We start from the raw sequence: 25,317 nt of genomic DNA, 5'->3' as shown, positions 1-25,317 counted from the left end.
GTTGTTACAGCCTATTTATATGAGTCTATAGATACTGACATATATATGAAAATCCCTGAAGGATTCAAATTGCCTGAAACAACTAATCCAAAGCCCTGAAACATGTACTCAATCAAACTACAAAGGTCTTTGTACGGATTAAAGCAATCTGGACGTATGTGGTATAATCATTTGAGTGAGTATTTGTTAAAAGAAGGATATGTAAATAATTCAATTTGCCCATGTGTTTTTATCAAGAAATCAAAATTTGGGCTTACAGTAATTGCAATATATGTAGATGATTTAAACCTTATAGGAACTCCTGAAGAGCTCACAAAAGCAGCCAATTATTTAAAGAAGGAATTTGACATGAAAGACTTGGGGAAAAAAAGACATTGCCTCGGCCTGCAAGTCGAGTATTATTCAAATGGCATATTAGTCCATCAATCGACATATATAGAGAAAGTATTAAAACGATTTTATATGGAAAAATCACATCCAATCAATTCCCCTATGGTTGTTCGTTCACTTGAAATGAACAAAGACCCATTTCGTCCTAAAGAAGAAAATGAAGAATCGTTTGGTCTAAAAGTACCATATCTCAGTGCAATCGGTGCACTAATGTATTTTGCAAATTGTATTAGATCAGACATAGCATTCTCTGTCAACTTACTAGCAAGATACAGTTCTGCCCCAACTAAAAGGCATTGGAATGGGGTTAAACATATATTGCGATACCTTCGTGGAACAAGTGACATGGGTTTATATTATTCAAAAGAATCAAAATCACAATTGGGTATGTAGATGCAGGATATCTTTCAGATCTTCATAAAGCTCGATCTCAAACGGGATATGTCTTTACTTATGGTAGAACGACAATATCTTGGAGATCAGTCAAGCAAACAATGGTAACCATATCTTCAAACCATTCAGAAATTCTTGCAATTCACGAAGCAAGCCGTGAATGTGTATGACTAAGGTCAATAATCCAACATATACAAGAAACATGTGGACTACCTTCTATTAGAGGCAATGCAACCGTGTTACATGAAGATAATGTTGCTTGTATTGCACAAATTAAAGGAGGATTCATAAAAGGTGACAGAACTAAGCATATTTCCCCTAAATTCTTCTATACTCATGAGCTCCAAAAGAAATGTGAGATTGATGTTCAACAAATTCGGTCATGCAATAATCTAGCAGATCTATTCACAAAGGCGTTACCTTCCACCACATTGAAAAAGTTAAGGTATAACATTGGAATGCGAAGATTGAGAGATCTACCATTTGAAATGTTGGAGAAATCATAATCATATTTACCTGAGAGAGAGAATGATAATATGGATATACTGTGCACTCTTTTTTCCTTCATCCAGGTTTTTGTCCCATTTGGTTTTATTGGCAAGGTTTTTAATGAGGCAGTTATAGTAATCCAAAATAATATTGTACTCTTTTTCCTTCACTAGGGTTTTTCCCATAGGGTTTTTCCTAGTAAGGTTTTAATGAGGCATATTCTTATGATCATCCAAGGGGGAGTGTTATAAAATATGAGATTTTGTACCACTATGGTAACTTGTGGATGATCATCCATAAATATCTTGTGTAATTCCCTATAAAAGGGAGAGACCCCTAATGAATTTCAATAGAATTTTCTCGTGCATTCTATTCTCTTCCTACACTCTAATTTCTCTTTTTTTGTTTTCTTTTCCTTTCACTTTATAATTTTACAACATATTTTACTATTTTTAATATATAGATAATTAAAAATATTTTTAATAAAATAAGTTATAAAAATATAATAATTTAATTATTTATAAAACATATTTATTTTAATGTAATTAAAATTTTTAAAAGTAATTTAAAAAAAATTAAAATTAAAAAAAAATTAAAATGGGGAGTGACGGGGCGGATATGAGAATTTATCTTACCCGTCCAGCCCCGTTTAATTTTTTAAATGAGACAATGATGAAAATTATTATGAATAAATGGGGTGGGGTTGCGATGGGAGTAACTTGTCCTGAATCCGCCCTATTGTCATCCCTAACCAACCACATCTCCCATGAAACAATTTCTTTATCTTAATTCCATCAATGACAAACTTTTACTTGATCCATCCATCTACTAACATCTAATTAGAAAGTTTATTTATCTTAACCAAATAGACGAGTTTTAAAGTCGTGAGGACCCCTATGTATAGAAAGATTTGAATCATATCAACATCACAAAATTTTCCCCATCTCTCCTTAGATTTTCTTCATCTCTCTATATGTATAGGCATGTGATCAATTAACTACACCCAAAACTTCCATATTTTTTCCATGGTCATACTTGCAAACTTTCATATTTATTCAATGGTCATATCTGCTCTTTGTAAACTATCGTGAAAAGTAAATAAAAATGATATTCTCGCATTTGTTTATGATTAAAAACATTAAGAAACAAATATAAATTATTTAAAATTTTATATATCTTTAAATTGTTTAATTAAAAAAAAAAATTGATTGTAAGCAATCGAATTCATACATTTCTTAACAACAATGAAATTTTATCAGAAACGCTGGAATCAAATCTCAAAATCATTCTCCTTTGGGAGTTTGGATATGGATGTGATACATGAGAATATCTTATAGAAAAATTGCAGAGAATATTTGGCATGTTTCATAGGAAGAAGTGGGATCCACCACATACTGCAGTGCACGTTGCCCATTTTCAAACATTTCCCGGCTCTCTGCTCTTCCCTCTTAACTCTCACCATTTTCTCTTCGTCTTCTTCTTCTTCTTCTTCTTCTCCTTCTCGTCTCTAGAATTTCTAGAGAGAGGGAGACATGTGCTGGGTCAAGTCTGTTTCTTCTATGTTGTAAGTTGTAACCACCCTGTACAACCGTAGAAACCTTTTGGCTCTCCTCACTTCTAGGCAAACCCACATCCGCAAAACCCTCTCTGTCTCCCTCGCCATTTGGGTCATGACCCACACTCCAAAATTCAATACCCTCAATTTGAATTTGAATTTTTTTTTTTTTTCCATTAATGTCCAATCTATCTGGCTTTGTATCCCTTTGTCCATATTCAGAAAAGCAAGGGTTTTGACTTATTATTTACTGATTTTAATCATTTGAAAATAGTTTTTTAAGCTGTAACCCAGAAACCCTGGAGTGGGTCTTGGGCAATTACAGTTTGCTCCAAGTTTTTTTCTGGGTTTTTGCTATTCTTTTAAGCATTTGTCAGCATTGCCTTTTGAATTCAATATTTGTTGATCCTTCTTCCCTCTGATTTTTTTTTTTTTTTTGCTCTTTTGGTTGGCCTTTTTTATTATCAAAAGGGTTGGGGTTGTTCGAATTCGTTTCAAACTGTATTAATGATCAATTGAGATGAATATCCGGAGTTCAAAATCCTGATTTTCAAGAAACCTGGTTGATGGTTGATCAAAACTAAGAATACCCAGATTGAGAATTTTACAAGAAATGCTCTGCTGATTGTGGGAATTGGCAGTGCCGGTGGAATTTGGGTTTCGGAGGAAAATGCAATTGCACCCTTGTGCTTAACGCCAAGAGGTTTGCAAGGTGTGATTGCTCAAAGTTTTGGCAGGTTTTTGGGTTTTTTTCAACTGAGATTATGGGGTGCATTTGCTCAAAGGAAGCCTCCGTTGATGAATATGTGGATTATAATGAGAGAGAGAAGGAGAAAGGGAAAGAGTTGAATAAGGATTCAGTGCAGTTGGTTGCCCCCTCCACGGGAGAGGAGTTTGTAATGGGGCCAGGAGGTGGTGGTGGTCATGGTAGGACAGGTGGGTCTGTTCATCCTATATCAAAGTCTGCATTGCAGGGCAATGTGGGGTCTGCTCCTATTCGTGCCATGGAGGGAGAGAAAAAAGCAATGACTGCTGATAGGCCAACTAAGGCTTCTCATCAAAGAAGGTTGACATTAGATATGGAAAACAACGTAGGGCCATCACCAATGTCTCGTATAGTTAGCATGCCCAATGGTGCCAAAGGAGAACAGATTGTCGCTGGATGGCCATCATGGTTATCTTCGGTTGCTGGAGAAGCCATCCAAGGGTGGGTGCCTCTAAGGCCCGAGTCATATGAGAAGTTAGACAAAGTTAGTTCTTATTTAGCTTCTTTGTTTGTCTCTTTTGATGCAACTTATGTTTTATTTGATTATGGTTCAGTTTGTATTTGTGTGCATAATTGTGGTCTCTTTTTGCATATTGCTTGTAATTAGTGTTGTTCAGGATTTTGATTACTTCTTATGTCATGATGGGCTTGAAATCTTGAATAATGTTTTCTGTTTTAAGCTTTACATGCATGTGTTTTGAATTAATCTTCATGAACTTAGAAGCTGTTCCACATTTTTTTTCAACCTTCAATATGCTCATAATGGTTTTTCATGATAAAACTCAAATCTATTTGGTGTCCTGCATTATGATAATCTTAGTAGTGTGAAGACCTGCCTTACCATGATTTTTATCACATACACCAGTTACAAAGATGGATTTTCAAACTGATACATGCATATGAAGTGCATTATATCAATTTTAGCTTCTGAAATATCAACATGACTGAGATGCATTCATAAGAGAAACATTATAGGAATGGTTCTTTAATAATTTTCTGATTGTTAGCATTTCACGTGATCCAAGGGGATTAGTCCTTAATAATGTTTTCTTTGAGCCGAGCTGGGAAATAAGCTTTATATACTTTAAAGAACTTACTTCAATACGATCTGGGAAAGCAAATCATCTTTGACATTGATGATTGCCTAAAATCTGCCAAAAATAAAAATAAAAATATTTTAGTTTTGAGGTGCTTTTGCTGCAAAAAATTCTAAAGATCCTGCACTTAGTGGCTTTACTCCTGCCAAATGCCAATATAGAGATAAGAAACTCTGCCAATTTTACAACAGTTACATGATTTGACACTAAATCAATTTTTTAAAAATATGTTTATAATATTGGAAACCAAAATTAAATTTCTTTTGCTTTTTTCCTTTCAGTTTAACATGATATACTTCTTAAAATCTGCACATGCTTTGGAAGCTGCATCTTGATTAGCCTATATAAAAAATCTTGAAGGTGAAATGTTGAAGTTTCTGTTAGAATATCATTACCAAAGCATTGATGAAAGTTTAGCAGCTAAGTGTAATTACCAACCTCCTTTTGATATAGGTGGAAGCTGTATATCAGCTACTAGGTGAAGTAGTTTGTGTTTTGGGCCCCTTTTTTGGTGGATAAATGGTTTGTAGGACGATTTCTCCATCTGTGGTTTAATAGTTTTACTATGATGGTCTAAATGGACCGTTACATGACTTTTTCTGCTGTCTTATTTTTCTTTTTTCACTTTGCTTTCATTTTATGCAGATTGGACAAGGAACTTACAGCACTGTATATAGGGCCCGTGACCTTGACAGTGGTAAGATTGTGGCATTGAAGAAAGTGCGATTTGGTAATATGGATCCAGAAAGTGTTCGTTTTATGGCTAGAGAAATCCATGTTCTGCGTAAACTTGACCACCCAAATGTTATGAAGCTTGAGGGCCTAATCACTTCGAGGACATCAGGTACCTTGTACCTTGTATTTGAATACATGGAGCATGATCTTGCTGGGCTTTCTGCAACACCTGGTATCAAGTTCACTGAACCACAGGTACCTGCCTTCTACTAGTAATTTGAAATTCATTGATACTTTTATTTATGCCACTTGCCAAAAGCTTAAGATTTTGAGTAGCTCTTGATTTAATATGGTATTGAAGCTCTAGGTTCTCTTTGGAAACATTTTCGAAAACAACACCCAGAAAACAAGTGAAAATGACTGAAAACAATTAAAATAGGTTCTCAAGTTCTCAAAAAACTATTTTATGTCAAAACAATTACCAAACACGTTTTTGAGTCTGAAAATAGTTTTATTTTAAGAACAAAAAAAACGTTTTTAAAAGCAGTTCCCAAACGAGTTCCTATTTTCTAAAAATGTTAGAGTTCAAGCCTTTTTGTTTCTTTATCCCCTATTTGTTTGTCTTTGATTAGTTGTTTATCTCTCCATGTAAGGATTGGGCTGCATGTATCAAGTTGATATATATTGTTGACATATTTGCTAAAAGCTTAGGCTTTTGCTGTGTTTAACATTATTTCTGTTTCTCGCTCAACAGTAGAAAATACTATGATGATTTTCTTAGACAAAAGGTGGAAAAATGAAAACACAATGTCTAATCAATGAAGAAATGCAACCAGAAAGAAGCGTCAAAGAAGCATATCTGAGAGATATAATTACATTAAGTGTGGCTGGGGACATCATTTCAATGAGATCAAGATATTGAACAACTTCTTTTCCATTTCTATATCTAAAAGAACTCTTTTGCTATCAAAACAAATTAATTTGAGTGCCAAATCATGTGAGAGTTGTAAATTAATTTACTGCTCAATTGGACTTGGTTCAGTCGCTCTGGTCTCTAAACTTCATAGACTGGAAAAGATTGGCCAGATGATGGTCTTGAAAGCTTTCTGTTTTCTGTTTTCATTTTTTCTTTCTCCATGCAATTGGGTCATGTAATTTACTGTCATGAAAATGAAGCATATTCTTATTTGATATTTGTTGCGGAACTTGCAGATTAAGTGTTACATGCAACAACTACTTCGTGGACTTGAGCACTGCCATAGTCGGGGTGTTCTGCATCGAGACATCAAGGGTTCAAATCTTCTAATTGACAATAAAGGAGTCCTCAAAATTGGAGACTTTGGTCTGGCAAGCTTTAGGTCTGATCCAAGTCAACCATTAACTAGTCGTGTTGTAACTCTGTGGTACAGACCTCCTGAGCTTTTGCTCGGTGCTACCAAGTATGGAGCTTCTGTGGATCTATGGAGCACTGGTTGTATCATTGCAGAACTGTTTGCTGGGAGTCCTATCATGCCTGGAAGTACGGAGGTAGCATCCTTGTATGTTTATTTTGCTTGGAAAACATTTTGGTCTTCTATCCCCTTGAAAAATGCTTTTCCAACCACATGAATAGTCTAGGGAGCATTTGCATATCCAATGTCAAAGTGAACATTCAGTTTGTGTTACTGTAGCAGTGAAGCTAAACTATTTATCCTTTTCAGTATTACGATTGCAAAACAACATGTGGGCAGTGCAGAACAAAAATTAAAATGCTGAGCATCACAAGACATGTTGCTAAAAATTGTGACAATCTCTCTAACTGAAAAAATGCATATGATGATTTTTCTAACTCTCAGAAAGTGAAGATTTCTAAAATGACGAGCCTCACAAGATATGTTGCCAAAATATGTCACAAGACATATTGTGAAATCCTCAAACCATCAAAAGGATTATGAATAATATGGAATGGGTTTATTTCAAATGCCACAAGAAACAATGTAGACTAATTTTAGATTCTATCACAAGGGACAGTTGAATAATTATTCCTTCTGACCAGTCTTAGCAAACATCCATGACTTTTAAAATCTCAGATTATAGTCACTTTCAAAAATGGGCACTAGTGTAAGATCATGTTCCAACTTATGTTGAAACTCAACTACACATGTTCTTCCTCCATGGTTTTGAACTCCTGAATGACATTTTTTCTGTTGAATAATTATTCATGCTGGCCAGTCTTAGCGAAGGTCCATCACTTTAAAATATTAGATTATAGTCACTTTCAAAAATGGGCACTCGTGTAAGATCATCATGTTCCGACTTATGTTGAAACTCAACTGCTCATGTTCTTCCTCCATGGTTTCAAACTCCTGACTGGCAATTTTTTCTGTTGTAATAACATCTGAATGCAATGACACACATCTTATTGGTGTCATTTCTTGTTCTGATAAGAATATTTAATTCACATAGTTCAGTAATTCACAAATTATTCATTAGTTTTGCCAATACTAGGAATTATTCCTGATTTATTCCAAACAATTCTAGACTGAAATATGATTTGTTTTTTACTGTCTCTCTCTCTTTGATGCCCTCTATTCTCTTTTCCTTCTTGATTTATTTTCTCAATATTATTATGCCTCTTTACCAAAATTTATCTACTATGACTGAATTCTTTTTCATGATATTAGTTGTCATACCCCACATCGGATAAGGGAAAACATTCCTAGCACTACATATGCATTGGATTCATTTAACCATGTAAATGTGTTTTAAAGTCATGAAAGCTAATTGGACTTAGAGCAAACAATATTTACATGAAAGGGAGTGAGTCATTACAAAATGGTATCAGAGTCAATCCCCGACCTTGATGTAGACATTTGTTTGTCCAACCCTACAAGGTGTATTTGTCTATTTAGCCCCGCAATCCTATGGGACAAGACGAGGATGTCGTGTCTCCATGGGGGAGTGATTGTGATATCTCACATCGGATAAGGGAAAAAGTTTCTTACACTATATTTATGGGCTCCTCTTAACCATGTAGATGCGTTTTAAAATTGTAAGGGTCCATTGGGCTCAAAGTAGACAATATCTACATGGGAGGAAGCGGGTCATTAAATTAGTTTTATTTTTAAATCCTTCCCAACAGTGAATAATATATAGTTCCAGAATCATCCATTGTCTTCTCTGGGAAAATACAAGTGGGCTCTAACAGTCTTGGAATCCTGACTGATGGCATTTGTTTGTTTTCTTCTCCTAACCATTTCTCTCTTCTCAACTTTTAACTAGTTTGACAAACATGGTTGACCTGTTTTGATATTGAGTTCATGTATTGAGTTTGGGGATGCCAGTACCTGTGATATAAGGATCATTTCCTATATTATACATTATGACGATGCACTTGAATTACATTGAAATTATAAGCATTAATTGCCAATTTAGCTGTGTATGATATCTTGAAGTAAGGTGCAATATGCTTTTCTATTTCTATTTTTACCATGCGTTTTTTTTTTAATTAGTGTTTGATATCATCCTGACCAACAACAGGTGGAGCAAATTCATAAAATCTTTAAGCTTTGTGGTTCACCCTCTGAGGAATACTGGCAGAAATCAAAATTGGCACATGCATCCAGTTTCAAACCTCAACATCCTTACAAGCGCCGCCTAGCTGAGACATTCAGAAATTTCCCTTCTTCAGCTTTGGCTCTCGTTGATGTGCTTCTTTCAGTAGAGCCAGATGCAAGGGGAACAGCTGCTTCTGCACTCAAAAGTGAGGTAATTTCAAGTTCAGTATGAACTGTATTTCAGAATGTTACTGTTGGAGTGCATGATATATATTAGGGGCCCAAATCCTATAGCTTTAACTTTTAGGAAAATTGATTGTCTTAACATAGTATTAGAGTCTTGTTTGACGGAAAATCATGTGCTCGAACCTCACTGTATATTTATTTTCCACTTTATTAAGCTCAAAGGAGGCTGCTTGTGGTTTGTTTATCTTATGGGCAGGCCTATGTATGCCTATGTGTCTCTCCACATGTGTGTATAGAGCCTCACATGAGGGAGGGTGTTCAAGTGCATGATATATTATGAACCCAAATTCTACAAGCTTAAGCTTCTAGGAAAATCGGTTCTCTAATAGTTATCAATAGTAGCTTCTATAAAAATCAAAATGTTTCCTGCAATGTTTTTGTTTGGAAACAAATGTCTATATCAATGGAAAAAACAATTTACTCGGTAGGTAGGGTCTGGAATCTGACAGCATAGTCTCATTAGGGTTCCCCAAGAAAGAAGAAAATTAGCGTATAAGATTAGGTGTCCAAGAACACTTACATGCTGCTAATGATCATCAGATAGGTTCACTTTTTTCTGCAAGAGATCTTTAGCTGCCACTCTCTCAGCAAATTGTAGTACAGCACAAAGGTTTTAATGAATAATACAGTGGCCATATTGGAAAGGTTCCAAATTACAGTTGATCTCTTCATTAAGGATGCATAACCTGTTTTGCCAGTTCATTAGTTGAATAACTCATTACCTTTTTTAAACCATTTGAAAATTAAAACTAATAAATTGATTATTCTGAATAATTTCATGTGGTTCTATGTTGGGATGTTTGTGGGACCTTGTTGCTTGCGATTCTCTTTCTTTTTTCTCCCGATTGTTTTCAAAATTGTGTGTGTGTGTTTTTTTGTTTGCTATTTCCAGTAATCTTAACTTTTTTCCCCTCACAATCAGACTAATTCCTCAATTTGTAAATTTAACCTGGCACAAACTATACTCTTGCTGAATCCTGAATTTGGCATCATATTGAAAAACTAAAAAATTGGAATTGTGTCTTTAACTTCAAGTTTTCTTTTCAGTTCTTTACAACAAAGCCCCTCCCTTGTGATCCATCAAGTTTGCCAAAATATGTTCCAAGCAAAGAATACGATGCCAAGCTCCGAAATGAGGAAGCAAGAAGGTATGCTATTTGATGACTTCTATCATATCAATATTTCTTTTAAAAAAAAAAAAAAACAAAACAAAAAAAAATCTTTATTTCTTTGATCTTTAGAATCTGTCATCTCTCTGTGAAATTGAAGGAAGCAGGAGTATAGATATAAAAAGGGAAAGAAAATTAGTGGTTTCATGAGTATATAATGCCACCTCTTTTAGTTGAGAGTATTTCTATGAAACCTTAATGCTAAGTGGTAGATGTGCCAACAAACAAGGTTCTAAAACTTGGGCACCTAGCCTGACATCCCTTGCAATGTGCTGGTGATAGTTCGACCTTGAATCAACAAAATGTATCACGACTTTGTGCTGCTAGATGAGACGCCATGATAAATGAATAAAGCATCTCCCAAGGACCCAACATTTATTTTTTGTTCCTTGTAGACTTCTAAAACTTATTTCTTTCTTTTTTTTATTACATTTACTTTGATATTTTAGTCTGGTTGGCTCAATGTGACATGATATCTTGGGGCCAATTTATTCGACAACATATGCAAATGCAACTATAGTAAATCTCTTCACTTACACTCATGACACTTACTATATTAAATTTTATGATGGATATGAGATTAGATTTTGTTTGTCATAGATCTTTCTCCCATTGGTCATGAGAATCAAGTTCTCATGGTCCTGGGTGCAATGTTTGGTCCTTTTAAAATCCTTGGGGTCTAAAATGACTTGGCTTATACGAATATTCGAGAAAACTTTTCTATTTTGATCAGAATCTATTCCATTCCAAGTATCAGGTGATTCCACTTTGGGAGAACTTTGAGTCGTTCTTTGAAACTTTGTGACCTTATAGCTGCATTCCAGAGAACTTATTAAACATTAAAATTGGCATTTTAAAATATAGTTCCAAAGCACAAAGTTAATAGCATAGCAAAAGTAATTACTTTTGCTGCTGCTTCTTTGATCACCAAAAGTAGAAGTTCAAAGCTATCCCAAATGGTCCCATAGAATGTATTGGGTTTGCCACTTATTTTGCACACCAGCAGCCACCTTTCGCTTGGTTTCATGTTAGTATAGAAACCTTGGGCGACATTTTTCATCATGAAAACTTTATACAGAAATCAACTTCCAAAATTCTATTAAGGTTTATTTTTGGTGAGGACATGACACCATCAGATTTCTAAATCGATGTTATTGTTTATATGAATTTCATGTCTTAATTCCAGGCAAAGGGCAGAGGCTGTAAAAGGACGTGGAGCTGAATCTGTTAGAAGGGGTTCAAGACAATCCAAGGATGTGCCAACACCAGAATTTAAGCCTCAGGCACAAGCCTCTTTGCAGGTAATTTTTGGCCTGAAACTGTATCTTATTACTTTCATAATTTGCATTTCCAGCTTTACTTTTGTGACTAACTCATGTATAGCAGGGACAGACAAACACAAAATGCATCAGTGAAAAATACAAACCTGGAGAGGATAGTGGGTCCAACTTTCGGATGGAACCTCATAGAGGAACTGTGCCAAATGGTTTGTCTCATTCTACTTTGATGATTAACCAAAATGCCGTTGGATCATCAGAGAAGAAGGTTGAGGATGAGGCCCAATTGGGTTATGGAAATACATTTGACTCTTCAAGAAATAAAGTAGAATTGAGGACCCATGGATCTCACATGCCTCATGGAGCAGCAGGTGTGTCAAACTCCTCTCATAGGAAGGACGAAAGGATCTCTGGCAAGGAATCTGTTACCGTAAGTGTCCATCTAATAATTGGTTTACTCTCTACCCACCTCCCATTACATTTCCTATTTTTATGAGATTAGAAATGTTTAACTGAAGCCTAATGCATGAATTTTCGGATGATAGTAACTTTTGTTTCAATTCCTTGATCCTACAGTTGTTGAAAATTATGCTGTCCTTAAATGGTCCTCAGGATTGTCTGTATAGTTATATTGTTAGCTTATGCATATGTTAAACATCAACCAATGAATTTTCCTTATGGGACATATTAACCTGTTTCAATAGGGTTTTCTTTCAATAGATAATATATATATATATATATATATATTTTCATTTTTCTTTTTAGCTACATGGAAACCAACCTGGAACCTCTCTCATCCCATTCCAAACCTTAGCCACCTGAGAGTTGAGATGGGTGAACTTTCTATGCAAGGTATAGCAAAAGGTATAGGATCTTGAATTAAGATATGGTTAGAGAAGGTTTTAGAAAACTGTTTAATTCAAGACCATATGGTGAAGACAAATATTGACATAAATACCTAAGCTGGAGCTACTATATCTTTCTGACTTGCCTATGTTCTTTAACAGAAGAGTTTGGGAGAATGAGAATTTCTTCTAGCTAGAATGCAGTCATGATATAATGAGCACAAATATAACCAATCTTTAGCCTTTCTCCAATGAAATATAAGGCTTTGAAATGGTTTAGAAGGAACTTTAACAGCAGATTTGTCATTTCAATAAGCATTCTTTAGACCCATTGTCTGCCCAATAGCAACATCTTGAGCCATACTGGTCAAGACTTCAGAGACACAGTAAGCAATTGAGACTGATATCTGGAAAATCTTGCACCAGTTGATTGTTTCTTCTGCATGTAACTAAATTACAATGAGAAGTAGAATGCTACTCTGAAATAAGAACTAACAAGTTATTAACACAAAATCCCTTCACCTAGTGAGATGAGCGAGAAAGAGAGGGCTGATCCTGATTACCCAAATCAGAAGGACTTGGAGTTGTTAGATCAGACTCATGCGATACTTATGGATTGTTAGAACAGAGGAAAGAATATTCTATTTGAAGCATGTCTAGTTGTAGGCTTAGAAAAAATTATTAAGTCATTGGTTAATTCATTTTCTTCTGTAAATTCTTGAGTCATCCTAGAATCACTCTGATTTGATTTGCATGCAAGTATGGAGTCAGCTGGCAGCTGACTCTGACTGGGTTTATTTTCCTATTTCCTTTTGTGGCAAAACATCTTTGAATATCCTATAAAAACTGTAATGCTAAAATATTGTGATCTGATGCATAACCACAGAATGTAGCATTCTCGTCATTAAGGAACACTAATCTCTTTGTTGTTTTGGTGATGGCAATACTTTGCTATGCCATTTTTTCTATTCCTAGTTAACTGCATGACTGAATTGCCTTACAATGTGAATTTTTTAGGGCTATGTACCCAAGAAAAACAGGATGCACTACTCTGGACCACTGATGCCGTCTGGAGGGAACATTGAAGAAATGCTCAAAGACCATGAGAGACAGATCCAAGAGGCTGTCCGCAAAGCACGAATTGACAAGACCCAACAAAAACTGTGATTAACATGAGCTGTCCAAACCCAGAAGAACTGTTGGAGGACAGTCAAGAACTGAAACTGGATTTTTCTTGGATGGGGTATTCTTACCAGTAGAAGGAACTAGCATCCCACCAGGGGACTCCTTTGGTTTACCACAAAGTACCAGAGGGAAAGAATGTGCTTATACATAATCAGGATTCTGAGATTTTTCATCTGTGGTATAACAGTGCCAACAATCTCATTAGAGTGGGAGAAGGGTTTTTAGTTGGTTTACCTGCATTTCTCTTGTTGTGGAATTCAATTTGTAAAGCTAAAAAGGGGTTGCTCAGTCCAAGCCATTATATATACGTATAAATCCATATAATGAAATGTTCAGTTCTTTCTTCATGCATGATTGTACTTCAATATTGGTATTAGTGACTGGAAAGTGAGTTTATGTCAAGAGTTGCAGACACAAGCACACCGGAAATGGGAAGTATTTGAAACATGCTACTGAAAATTGGTTTGAAGATGACAACGAAGCTGAGCAAAACCTAAAAATCACTGACTCAAAAAAATAACTTACAGGAGATATTGTGTTCCAATGGCATTGCTGAAAATGACTGAACATTTTCCAGGAAAATGAAAAAGATTTTCCGGGGATTTTAGGCAAGTTGCTCACAAGTTCAGAGAGCAAGCTTTCTAAGAAAACAACCAATCTCCTTTGAAAGGGACTCCCATATCTACGCTCACTACTTCCCCAATCCAGACTACTCATCCAATCAGTAGTATATAACCATGTCTAATACAAAAAAATTTATCCTTCGTATTTTCAATTTTCTTATCACACAAATAAAAAAAAAATCTGAAAATATCTTGAATTTAATATAAAAACAATAAGAACAGATTATCAAAAAGCTATTTCAATCAGAAATTGTCAATCACATTTTTTAAATCAGAAAATTGTTTTCAAGAATAGTTTCCAAACAGCCCTTAGCCTACAAAGTAATGGTTAGATGCCTGTTTCCCTTCATGCCCCATTCCATCTCTGGCAAGACAAGATTTTCCTATGAGTAATTTAAACCTCAGTATAATAGCTTGGGTCTGGATTAGCTGCCTAGTAAAAGATTCCAAGTTTTCTCTTCTCCCTCAAATCAAACAACATTCAGTCCATTTTTCTATATTCTTTTAATAGAAAGCATAACCAACAATCCGACAGTCAAGGTACTCTGCGTCATTTCATCATTCTTTGTTTTTATTTATCATTCAATAGAAGAAAAGGGAAAAAGAGAAAGTCGTTGTACACAGGCATTCAGGCCTCCTCATTACAGTTATAGCTTCCCATTAAGATTTTACACGAAGGGTTCTTCTCTGATGGTGCCTATACTTCATTGGAACTGAGAAATCTATGACATATTGATGACTCAATTCAGATGTGACAAAGAGATTCCTAATTATAAGTATTATTTTAAATAAATAAACTAAAGAGTATCAGTACATAGAAGAAGCATAAATGGCAAGTTTCTGAAAAAGAAACGAGATCTACCGTTTAAAAGGTCCTGAGCATACTCTCTGTACATTTGGCTTCATTTACAACTCCATTAAGTATCTTGCTTCAACTCCCTGATCAGTTTCTTAAATTTTGTAGGCTCAGAGGTAACTCTACATATCTTGCTTGGGCTTCCGGCTCAGTTCAGAGTAATGACCACCCATTAGCTGCAAAACCTCCTCCCATAGACCAGATGAAGACTCTGCTGAGACCCCACTGATTACATTTGGGCTACATGCAGCCACATACCAATAGTCTGATTCAATCTCCTCTCTCAACTGATCCAGCTGCCACCCAGCATATCCAACAAAGAATCTGAAATCCTGAGGCTTAAGCACCCCTTGCTTCACCAGTTTTGCAGCTTCATCCAGACTGTTTCGAGCACCATAACAGAGGCCAGGTATCACCTCTTCAAGCCCAGGAAGTTTTGGGTTTTCCCCTGTTTTTAGTAAAAACATGCTTGCCTCTAGAGGACCACCAAAATGCAAGGAACAATCAGCAAAAGTGGTTGCCAGATCCAGATTAGTGGGCTTCATGTGTTTGATCTTTTTGTGAAGAGGCCGGTTAATAACAACTCCAAATGGCCCCTCCTGTGGGTGTCTGGTTCCAGATCTGAGAAGGAGAACAACAGTTCTTTCAAAGGAGCGTACCCCATCAAGTTTCTCCGTGGCAACGAGAACACAGCCAGTCTCGGGTACTGGAATAGGATGGGCCCATTTCAGGCCTAGGGGTTTAGGCTCTTGGGGTGTTCCACCTTGGCTGTGAGCCTCAGGATCTGCCTTTTCTGCCTGATAAAATTTTCAAGTGTAAGTTTTCCCATTTACAGAGCATGAATTTCAAGAGAAGATTGCTACCATCATGACTAATACTTCAAAATCTCTCAATCCTCAAAGATGAAATTAAATGCTATGCTCTCCACTGATAAGTGCATATCAGGTTCATACCATTATCCTACATGACAGCATGAAGAATAGTTCCAGAATGTCCCCAAGGAAGGGTTGTTCAGAAGTGGCATATTCAAGCTGGTGCTAAATTGGTGTAGAGTCACAATCTGGCTCACTTTGCATTAGCAATCAACCAGAAACCAAACTGATTCTAAGCATGAAAATATTCATGCTTGATGTGGCAGGGCCGCAAGATATAGACATGATATAATGAATGTGACCATGCTTGATATGGGGTGATATAGTTGTACAGAATCCATATGGTCATATGCTTGATGGGGGAAGATATGGCCATAATGTGCAATCCAGAGAGGTTCATGACATATAGGAGCCAACTGAATAGATACACCAACATTTCTATAAAGCTCTTAATCTTATTATCAACACCTTAAAAGTCTGAACTAAACTTGAATTTTGGCAGGTTAGGAAAGTCCAAACTTTCGTATGTGTGTGCGCTAATGTCTGCTGTGTGCCTTACTCTAGTATGCATGTATGTAATGTCGCTAGTAGATACTGGATATTTATATATTGACTTATAATACTACAATGGTTATACCTTTATCTTATTTTGTTTAGGAAACTGATAGTTTATAAGCCATAGGCACTTGTAGATATTGGTGGTATTGAAATATTGAGACAATTACACAATGGTTATACCTTTATTTAGGAAAATAAAAGCTCTACAAGCCATACAAAACATCACCTGTTCCCGAGCAAAGAGAGCTGCTCTGAACTCTCTCCAGTCCACAATTATTTGACGGGACTTCTGGGAGGCAGTGTCATTGGATTTGTTGCCCTCAGAAGGGTTGTTTCCTTTCAGGCTATCTCCTTCTGGAATAGACCGATCGCCATTTCCTGTATTTGTAAGCATAACCATATTGTTTAAGCAGGTTTACAAGAAGTCCATAGAAGATGAAGAATGGATGGAGAGTCATCTCTCTGTGCTTAGTAAGAAAGCTGCAAAATAAGCCATATAAAAATTCTAGAATACATTAAAGGGAAGTAAATCAGAACACTATATGATTGAAGAGTGGGCTATTAACATGTAAGAACACCAAATACAAAAAGGCAGTTGGTCTTTGAAGTTCATATCATTAGCAGCAAGAAAATGAAAGAGCTACTCCATTACCTCTTTCACGACTTCTTACATAAAAAATTTTCCATATCAACACAATACTCTGGCCAGCCCAACAAAGGTCATCAACAGAACAGCTAATGATGACTTCCAATGATAATTAACCAGCTGGTGGCAGAGTTCAAAGATGAAAATTTATAGCAGGAAAAAAAAAATGCACTTTATGTCCTCCAAATCATCATATCCTTAGATAATGGCATGCTCCATCTCATTCAAACATGATCATTGAAACAATATTCCTCTACTTGACATGTAGCACCAATTCAGTTAGTGACAGTTAATTCTCTATTTGATAATATCAGATGATATCAATTTCCCCTGAACATCCATATCCTAATATTTTATAGATTTTAGATAATACCAACTAATCTTCATGACTTGGAGATTATTATACTGATGACAACCAAATTTACTATACATTAAGCAAAAGACATGTCTGCAAGACATGTGCCAAGCAATAGTATTCAAAATATATACTCCTTATTCCATCAAAACTTTCTTTTCCCCTTGAATTATTACTGACTTAAGCATCAGAGTTCTTTTTGTTTTACAGATCCTGTTCAGATTGGACAAGTAAAACGTTTGGCTCCAAAATTCAGGTTCCAACAATTATGTTAATCAAAACTACAGCGAGAACCAACAAATTAAGAAGATCATAATGTGCTTCAAGTAGAATGGTGTGCACTAGTCAACTCTAAGCCATTTCCAATAACACTAAAGTTTTCCAGATTCCCTGTGACAGCCCAAAAACACCAAACGTTTTGCCCCTATATTTTTCTATACCTTTTCTATAGTTGATATAAGAATCTTGCATAAAGAAATTGATCTAAAGCAGCCCAAAACAAAAATATGAAATAATGAGGTTTAAAATATGAATATATTAGGATTAAATGTCGATTACATTGAGAGTGCTTAAAATAATGGCATAACTGATGATTTATGCATAGTTTGAGATCCACATGATATATTAATTTTCTGCACTTGGCCTAGATCTATGCATGGATTTGCATGCTTCCACAGACCAAAATCTAGATATGATAAACTGGTGTCTTATAAGCAAATCTGCAAATTTGCTGATTCTAGAGTTGTCTTCTAACAAATGCTTTTTCTAATTGGAAGTTCAGTTTCAGAAACTTCTGTGGCCAAAAATTGAAATCCAGGTTAGTTCTGATGCAATGTTTCACTGCTCATCCTGCAGAAGAGCCAATCTCAGGTGAGCAGAGCACAGGCTTTATTGATAATTGGCTAGCCAAGCTTAAATACAGTTGTATGGCCCAACTCAAGCTCAAGTGAGCTTGAACACGATCTTAGTCAACCTAGCTAAGCTTGAACAACCAAATACTAGAATTAGCCTACACCCTGAGAAGTTCCTTGTTGAGGTCGAGACTATGACAAACTTCTACCAATGAAGGATCTCATCTGAAGACTGAAGCTCACAAACTTCAGTTGTGTGGTCAAGATAGTCAAATTCAGCCAGTAAGCATGACAACAAATTTAGGAGTGGAGGAAAGATAAGCACCAATGTAAAATCCTGTTCAATTACTGGACAAAGCTTTATGGAAGCTGCTGAACCTAGAAACTAAACTAAATAGAGAATACAATGAGAGTTTTCCTCGATTGGCTGCACACAATGCACTGCTAAAGGATAATAACTGGGCTCCTACTAGTAATGTGTTGGGTTGTGTAAAAAAATATATTAAAAAAAACTAGATCATCCTACATTAATTATCAATTGTGGATGAGGCTCACAGCTTGGATGTAAAAGGGGGAAGGTATTAAGCATTAACCACAAGATTTTGCTAACAGGGGTAATTCTGGTAAGGGGCATGCTAGCTCCTCACACATGGGGCAAGAATCAATGAAGGAGCATGTCAGTACTTCAATAGCAAATTTGAGTTTGTACCCTACTTACAAAGTGTTGCTCCAAAGCTCATAAATGGTTTTAGGATCTTGGGACAGAAACCCCAAAACACATTTTACAAGGATTCCAATGTGGCAAACCTAGAAACCTCTCTTCAGAATGCCCAGGCAGTATACTCTGAAAGAAATTTGGTTGATCAAACAAAAGGGAAGGGAGTCAAGGGACTTTGTTGGTCCTGATGATGAAAAATATATTAGTGAGTAGTGATATCAGGAAACTGAAGAAGGGTTCTCAGATCAGGAGGATGACCTTGACAGTAGAATTCATGGAGACAATTTGGTACCAGGACTTGTTATCCATTTACCAATGCTTTCTCCAAAAGTACCTGAGAAATAAAGGTGGTTACAATAAATAGAAATTTCAGACTTTTTGCACAGATAGTGCTTGCACAATGTAGACAGTGGAGGTATCAATAACTGAGTTTTACAACAGGTTGTTGATTAGTTAAGTTGGAAAAAAAAGGGGAAAAAATTGAATCAACCTTACAGCTCTTCTACTTTTAAGGAGTGGACCAAAGCCCCAATCACATCGCATTGTTTGGTAAACTTCCATATCAAATTCCATTTGTTAAGATGTGCTTCCACTTGAGGTGTTCCATATTTGGTTAGCTGGCTAGGCTATCCCTTTGCCAGTTAGATATAACAACAATCCATACCAGGAAGAGCAAAATGTGCACTATTATAGATACTACTACTTGTGTGTTAGTGCCAAAATGGTAGCCAAGCCTACTGAAACCAAGTGCCATTAAAGAGGTCAAGAAAGGAAATCTTCTCCTTCAAAGCTGTGATCTTGAGAGGGAATGCAAATAGAAATATGTAAACTTTGTTTCCTATTAGAAAAAGGAAATCTTCCCCGTTACCAAGGAAGACAATTCAAGATAGGGAAAGTAACATGCATACTTAAACATCAAGTACCATTTGAGGATCAAGTAATAACATGTAAGTCAAGTCTACCAAAAAACCAAAGGCCATAAAGGAGATCAAGGAAGCACAACCCCTCCTTTAAAGGTGTGATCTTGAGAAGGAAAGCAAAGAGAAATATGTTAAGTTTGTCTTCTATGGGACAAAACAAAACGTAAATTTCATCCTTGTTACTAGGGAAGTAAAGGAGAGTTCATTAGTTGCTCAGCAGGTTCAGCCACTCTTGCAGGAGCCATACATGAACAACTTCCCGATGGCCTCCCCACGTTGAGAAACATAAAACATCGAATAGGCATGGTACCTAATGCTAACTTCCCACACAATCTCATTACATAATGGGTCCTACACAGCTCAAGCAGATGCATCACTAGATCATTAAATTGCCTAGCAACAGGTCAACGAGCAGAGGTACATTCACATTAGAAGCTTGATGAAACGTCTTAAACCAAGATCAAAATCCTCAACTGAAAAGTCAGAATAAGATACAGACTGAGCCATTAATCAATTTGAAAATCCAGGAGAACTACGGCATTTAACACATATGTGTGATTAAACTATGAATACAATAAAAGAAAAGCTCAAATTTTCACACGAATTCAAGTTCAGCTTTCCTCTTTCCCTTAAACCCGCTTTCCCATAAAACAAATAGAGCAATCATATACGAATTTGGAACCCAAATCCCAAAAGATAGGGAAAAAGAAAATCACCGGAGTTGCTTGAGAAAAAATTGCTCAAAATTTTTCACATAAATAAACCTCCAATTCGTTATTTATCAAATTTTTCCACCGTATCAAAGACTCGAAATCCAAAATCCATGAAGACGCAAAAAAAAAGAAATTACCAGAAGAAGAGGAATTATCATGGTTCTTCTTGCCCATGGCTCTCACAACCAACGAGGAAGCCTTGCGCGAAGCAACCCTGATCTCGAACAGCCTCCCATCTTCAGGCCTGAAACTCCCGACCTTGGCCAAATAGCATGAAAACGGCCTCTCGGAAAACGAATTCCGCAGCAGAAGCGGACTCAGATTGGGGTTCTTGATATGAGCGCACCACAGATCCATCACAAATTTTCTGGAAAAATCAAAACTTGAGGGTAAAAGAGAGAGTGATGAGGGAGAAGGAGAGAGAGAGGAGAGAGAGATTGTAACGGATATGCGAAGAAGAAAACAAAGGGGGAGAGTGTGGGAAGTGAGGAGAAGGGAGAGAGAAAGAGAGAGAATATGCCTTCATTGTAACCGAATTTATACTGGGGGTGTTTGATTTTTTCAATCTCTCTCCCATTTCCACTTCAATAAATAACTTTGTTTTCTTGCTTTTTATTTTTATTTTTTATTTTTTTTTGTTTTTTCACAAAGACTCCTTAGTCCTTATAACCTTTTTACCCCATACAATTACCTATCAGCTTTATTACTCATTTGAAGGGAAAGGTCAATTTTGTAATTTTCTTTATGTCATAATAATTTTTTTTTTTATTTTACTTCTTTCTTTTTTTTTTTTTGTAATTTTTACCTTTTAAATTTTTTGGAAGATGATCATTAAATTACTTTTCATCAAAAGCTTGTTGGGTTTTTTTTTTGTGCATTTTGTGAATTTTTTAAATATTTAATGTTTATAAGTTTAAAATTCATGGAAAATGTTAGAATATTTATTTTGAATTACTTAACTTTTTTTGTTTTTTTCCCTTTTTTTATTTAATATTTTTGCCTTTTTTCTTTTTCTTTTTAATAGTTTTACCTATAAATTATCATTATTATATAACCAATACAGAAAAAAAAAAAGTTTTGGGTAAAAATGATTTCTTTAAAACAAAAATTTCATAAACTAATTTGATTTTCAAAATAATTTTCAAACTAATGTGTCTTATCAACATGAATATCCATGTCATAAAACCGTAATTACCTTTTTTTTATTTATTTTTTAAATGGTTAAAACCACAGTCAAGTCGTTGTTATGATATTATGTTTAAAAAATTTTCAAAACCGTAAATAGTAACTACGGTTCTATGATAAAAAAATTGAGGACATCCAAGTGGTTGAAATACATTAGTTTGGAAATTATTTTAGTTGAATTTTTTTTAAATACATTTCCTTAAAATAAAAAAAGAACATTCATTTTTAATTATATCCTTTTCTTTTTCATGATTTTTTTTACTTTAATTATATTTTATTAAATAAATAAAAATAAAAATAAAAAACTAAGAAATCTTATCTATTGAGAAGATACACAAAGTAAGCATAAAGGCCGAAGACACTCCCATAAAAAATTCCATAAATCTAAAGAAATTAAATATTAACCATATTTGATTCTCTTAATTTTAGATTATTTTCTTATACATAGTTTTGTTAGGGATATGATTTATTTCTTTCCTTCTATAATTCAACCATATTTTTGTATAAAATTCTAAATATAGTAGAAATCATAACTATCATTACCAAAATACACCAAGTCCTATATGGTATTTGAGCCATAAAACTTCTCTATCCTTTTCTTCTTTCTAATAACCTAAACTCAATATTTAGTTATTTCACGATACTCTTTCAAGTTAAACATTACAAACTTCCTATCGGCGAAACCAAATCACCCCTTAGTTCATAGCCTCGGTGTTTTCCATCATCTATTCAATAGAAAGAAACTTGTTGAAGAACTTAAAGTTGGTGAGGGAAACAAAAGTCTTCACCCATAATACCAATTATAAATCAATAATGAAGAATTTCTCACTTCATGACTTCTTGGAACCATGAAATAAGACATTTTGGGTACGATCTTCAGTGTTGAAACAATATATGAAGCATATACGTCTTTTAAAGAGCAATTGCTTCTTATTACAGTTTTAAAAAAAAAAGAATCTAAAAAACATAATCTAAAAACACATGTTGATGACTTTTAGAAATGGGTCACGGCCTCTTAAAGAATTTAAAAGAATTGAAAAACATATGTGATGATCTTGTCACAATCAAAAAGTCAATTTTAGACCAAAACAAAGTGTTCCAATTTGCTCACGGGACAAAAATATAAAATTTTCGACTAGCAATATTTACTAAACCATATTATCGCTCCTTTAGTCAATTTTTGCTAGCTATTTAAGGATATGACAATTACTTACTACCTAAAAGGAAGATAAGAAAACATTTTAAAAACATGCAAAAAAATTTTAGACAACGAGATTATGGTTGAAATGGTTGAAAGAATAAAGGAAATTTCAACTCAAGGGGAAGATGATTCACAACTATTCACGATTCACATGACTTCACCATTTAAAACGAAAATCCAATTTTTTTTTTGTCTATTTCCATAAATTTCAACTATTTATAAAGAATCAATTTATTCGAAGAACTAAAGTATTTCAATGTGATTGTGAAAAGGAATTTAGCTCTAATATTTTTCTCGAGCATCTTCAAAATGATGGAATATAACTACATATTTCATATCATGGGACTCTCGAACAAATCGAAGTGGTCAAACGAAAAATACTCACATATTGTTGAAATCGGATTGACTATATTTTTTCATGCCAACTTGCATGAAAAATGTGCAATACTGATGCTACATGCATCATCATTTTTGTCAGATTTTTACCACGGGGTGTAACCATCACAATATCAATAATTTATACAGATGTTGACTAATACGTTGCTTAGTCAATAATAAGACAAGCTTTTTAGGAAAACAGAAGGATAAGATAGAAAAGTGCCCAATAAGAAAGAGATAGAAATAGAATGAACCCTTTTTTTTTATAGAAAGGTTTTATTTTATTTAGCTAATTAATATTAAATTTATTAAATTCGACTCAATTAATTGAGGCAACAAAATGGTTCAACTAATTGACCTACCCCGTTGAGTGCATAGATGCACATGATTTTTGGTTTCAATTGTAAATAACTTAATTGAAAACTATATATATATATAATAAATAAATAAAATGTATATTTAATATTAAAATAATTATGCATCTCAAAATTTAATGCACTCACAGTTTTGAGTTTTTTTTTAACACATACACCGATCCTTTTTTATATTAATGATTTCATTTGAATGTATCTTTTTTAATATACTTTTGGATTTTTTTTCTATTACACCCAAATATATCTATTAAATTCAAATGTATGCGTAGTTAATAAGAATGACAATAGGATGAATTTCATCCGGTAATGGGGTTTGAGATTTTTTAAAATCCAGGACAGGTTCAAGTGTTTCCTTATACAACCCAGTTATATATAAAATTAATTTAATTTAAATTTTATTTTCCTATCTTTAATATAATAATAATAATAATAATAATAATAATAATAATAATAATAATAATAATAATAATAATAAAATACTTATTAAGTTATAAAAAATTATAATATTTTAATTATTTATAAAATATATTTGTTTTAATGCAATTAAAAAAATTAAAAAATAAAAGATAATTAAAAAAATTTCACTAAACAAAAAAAAAAAAAGTTAAACAAGAGGACATGACGAGTATAAAAAATTTCTTATGTCCACCCATCAGATTAATTTTTTTAATGGGACGAAGATAAGAATTATTTTTGAATAAATGGAGTGGGATAGGGATGAGAGCAACCCGTCCTTGTTGTCCCTAGTTATTATCAAAGTCTCAAGATTAACCATACACCTTGAAATACTTATATAAACGTATAAAATAAAATAAATAATAATCATAATTACTCATTTGGAAACTAATATCAGCTTAATTAATTTAATAATGCGAACTAATCATAGATTAATAATAAAATTATGCAATACAAAAAACTGAATATCATCATTGTTGTTACATTTCTAAAAAAAGTAAGAACCTCCATTATAATAAATCTAAATTCTTAATATAAATTTATAAGTATAAAGAAATATATTCATTCACTTAATAAAATAATCTAAGAAATATGGTAGATATTTTTTTAATCAATTTATTTTTGCACGTATTAATTGAAATTTATTTACTTATAAAGACATCAAATTTAATTAATTTGTTTTCTTAATGGATATTTTTAAAATTGTAGTTTATCTTATATAGAATTATTGCATGTTTGGAAGTCATTCTAGAAAGCGTATATAACATTTTTAATACTTAAATAATAAAATTTTTCAAATATTAAAAACGTTTCCTAAAACTACTACCAAACGAACTCTAAATGGTTTCAGCCAACACTTTATGCGAGTCACAGATCCATTAGGAAAACACAAGAGTGACGTTCGTCCTACATCTAATCTACATCTAATCATGAATTATCACCCGCTTTATGTCAACAATCATCCAATTTTTTTTTAAATAAAAGTTTA

The 25,317-nt window shown here is 34.3% G+C and overlaps 2 protein-coding genes across 4 annotated transcripts; one reads left to right on the top strand and one right to left on the bottom strand.

The window, feature by feature from the left end:
* The first annotated feature begins 2,649 nt into the window (after positions 1–2,649).
* LOC100265500 (probable serine/threonine-protein kinase At1g09600) lies at positions 2,650–13,966 on the top strand. Of its 2 annotated transcripts, none has more exons than XM_010647622.3 (8): positions 2,650–4,077; positions 5,336–5,620; positions 6,578–6,892; positions 8,885–9,112; positions 10,195–10,295; positions 11,503–11,617; positions 11,703–12,023; positions 13,456–13,966. In XM_010647622.3, exons 1-8 carry the CDS (start codon positions 3,592–3,594, stop codon positions 13,603–13,605), a joined length of 2,001 nt encoding a protein of 666 aa, XP_010645924.1. In that variant the 5' UTR covers positions 2,650–3,591; the 3' UTR covers positions 13,606–13,966. The 2 variants fall into 2 exon arrangements, with proteins under 2 accessions (XP_010645924.1, XP_010645923.1); XM_010647621.3 differs by having other exon boundaries at positions 2,651–4,077; positions 11,700–12,023.
* Positions 13,967–14,998: 1,032 nt separating this feature from the next.
* Positions 14,999–21,295, bottom strand: LOC100260279 (uncharacterized). Of its 2 annotated transcripts, none has more exons than XM_002279419.5 (3): positions 20,873–21,295; positions 16,759–16,910; positions 14,999–15,899 (listed from the first exon to the last, which is right to left on the bottom strand). In XM_002279419.5, exons 1-3 carry the CDS (start codon positions 21,090–21,092, stop codon positions 15,225–15,227), a joined length of 1,047 nt encoding a protein of 348 aa, XP_002279455.1. In that variant the 5' UTR covers positions 21,093–21,295; the 3' UTR covers positions 14,999–15,224. The 2 variants fall into 2 exon arrangements, with proteins under 2 accessions (XP_002279455.1, XP_019073460.1); XM_019217915.2 differs by having other exon boundaries at positions 16,759–17,012; positions 20,873–20,988.
* Between the last annotated feature and the right edge of the window lie 4,022 nt (positions 21,296–25,317).

The sequence above is a fragment of the Vitis vinifera genome, chromosome 18, assembly GCF_030704535.1.
Source record: "Vitis vinifera cultivar Pinot Noir 40024 chromosome 18, ASM3070453v1".
NCBI lineage: Eukaryota > Viridiplantae > Streptophyta > Magnoliopsida > Vitales > Vitaceae > Vitis > Vitis vinifera.
Note: the sequence above shows the minus strand (reverse complement) of the source record. Positions and strands in the feature narration are given on the sequence as shown.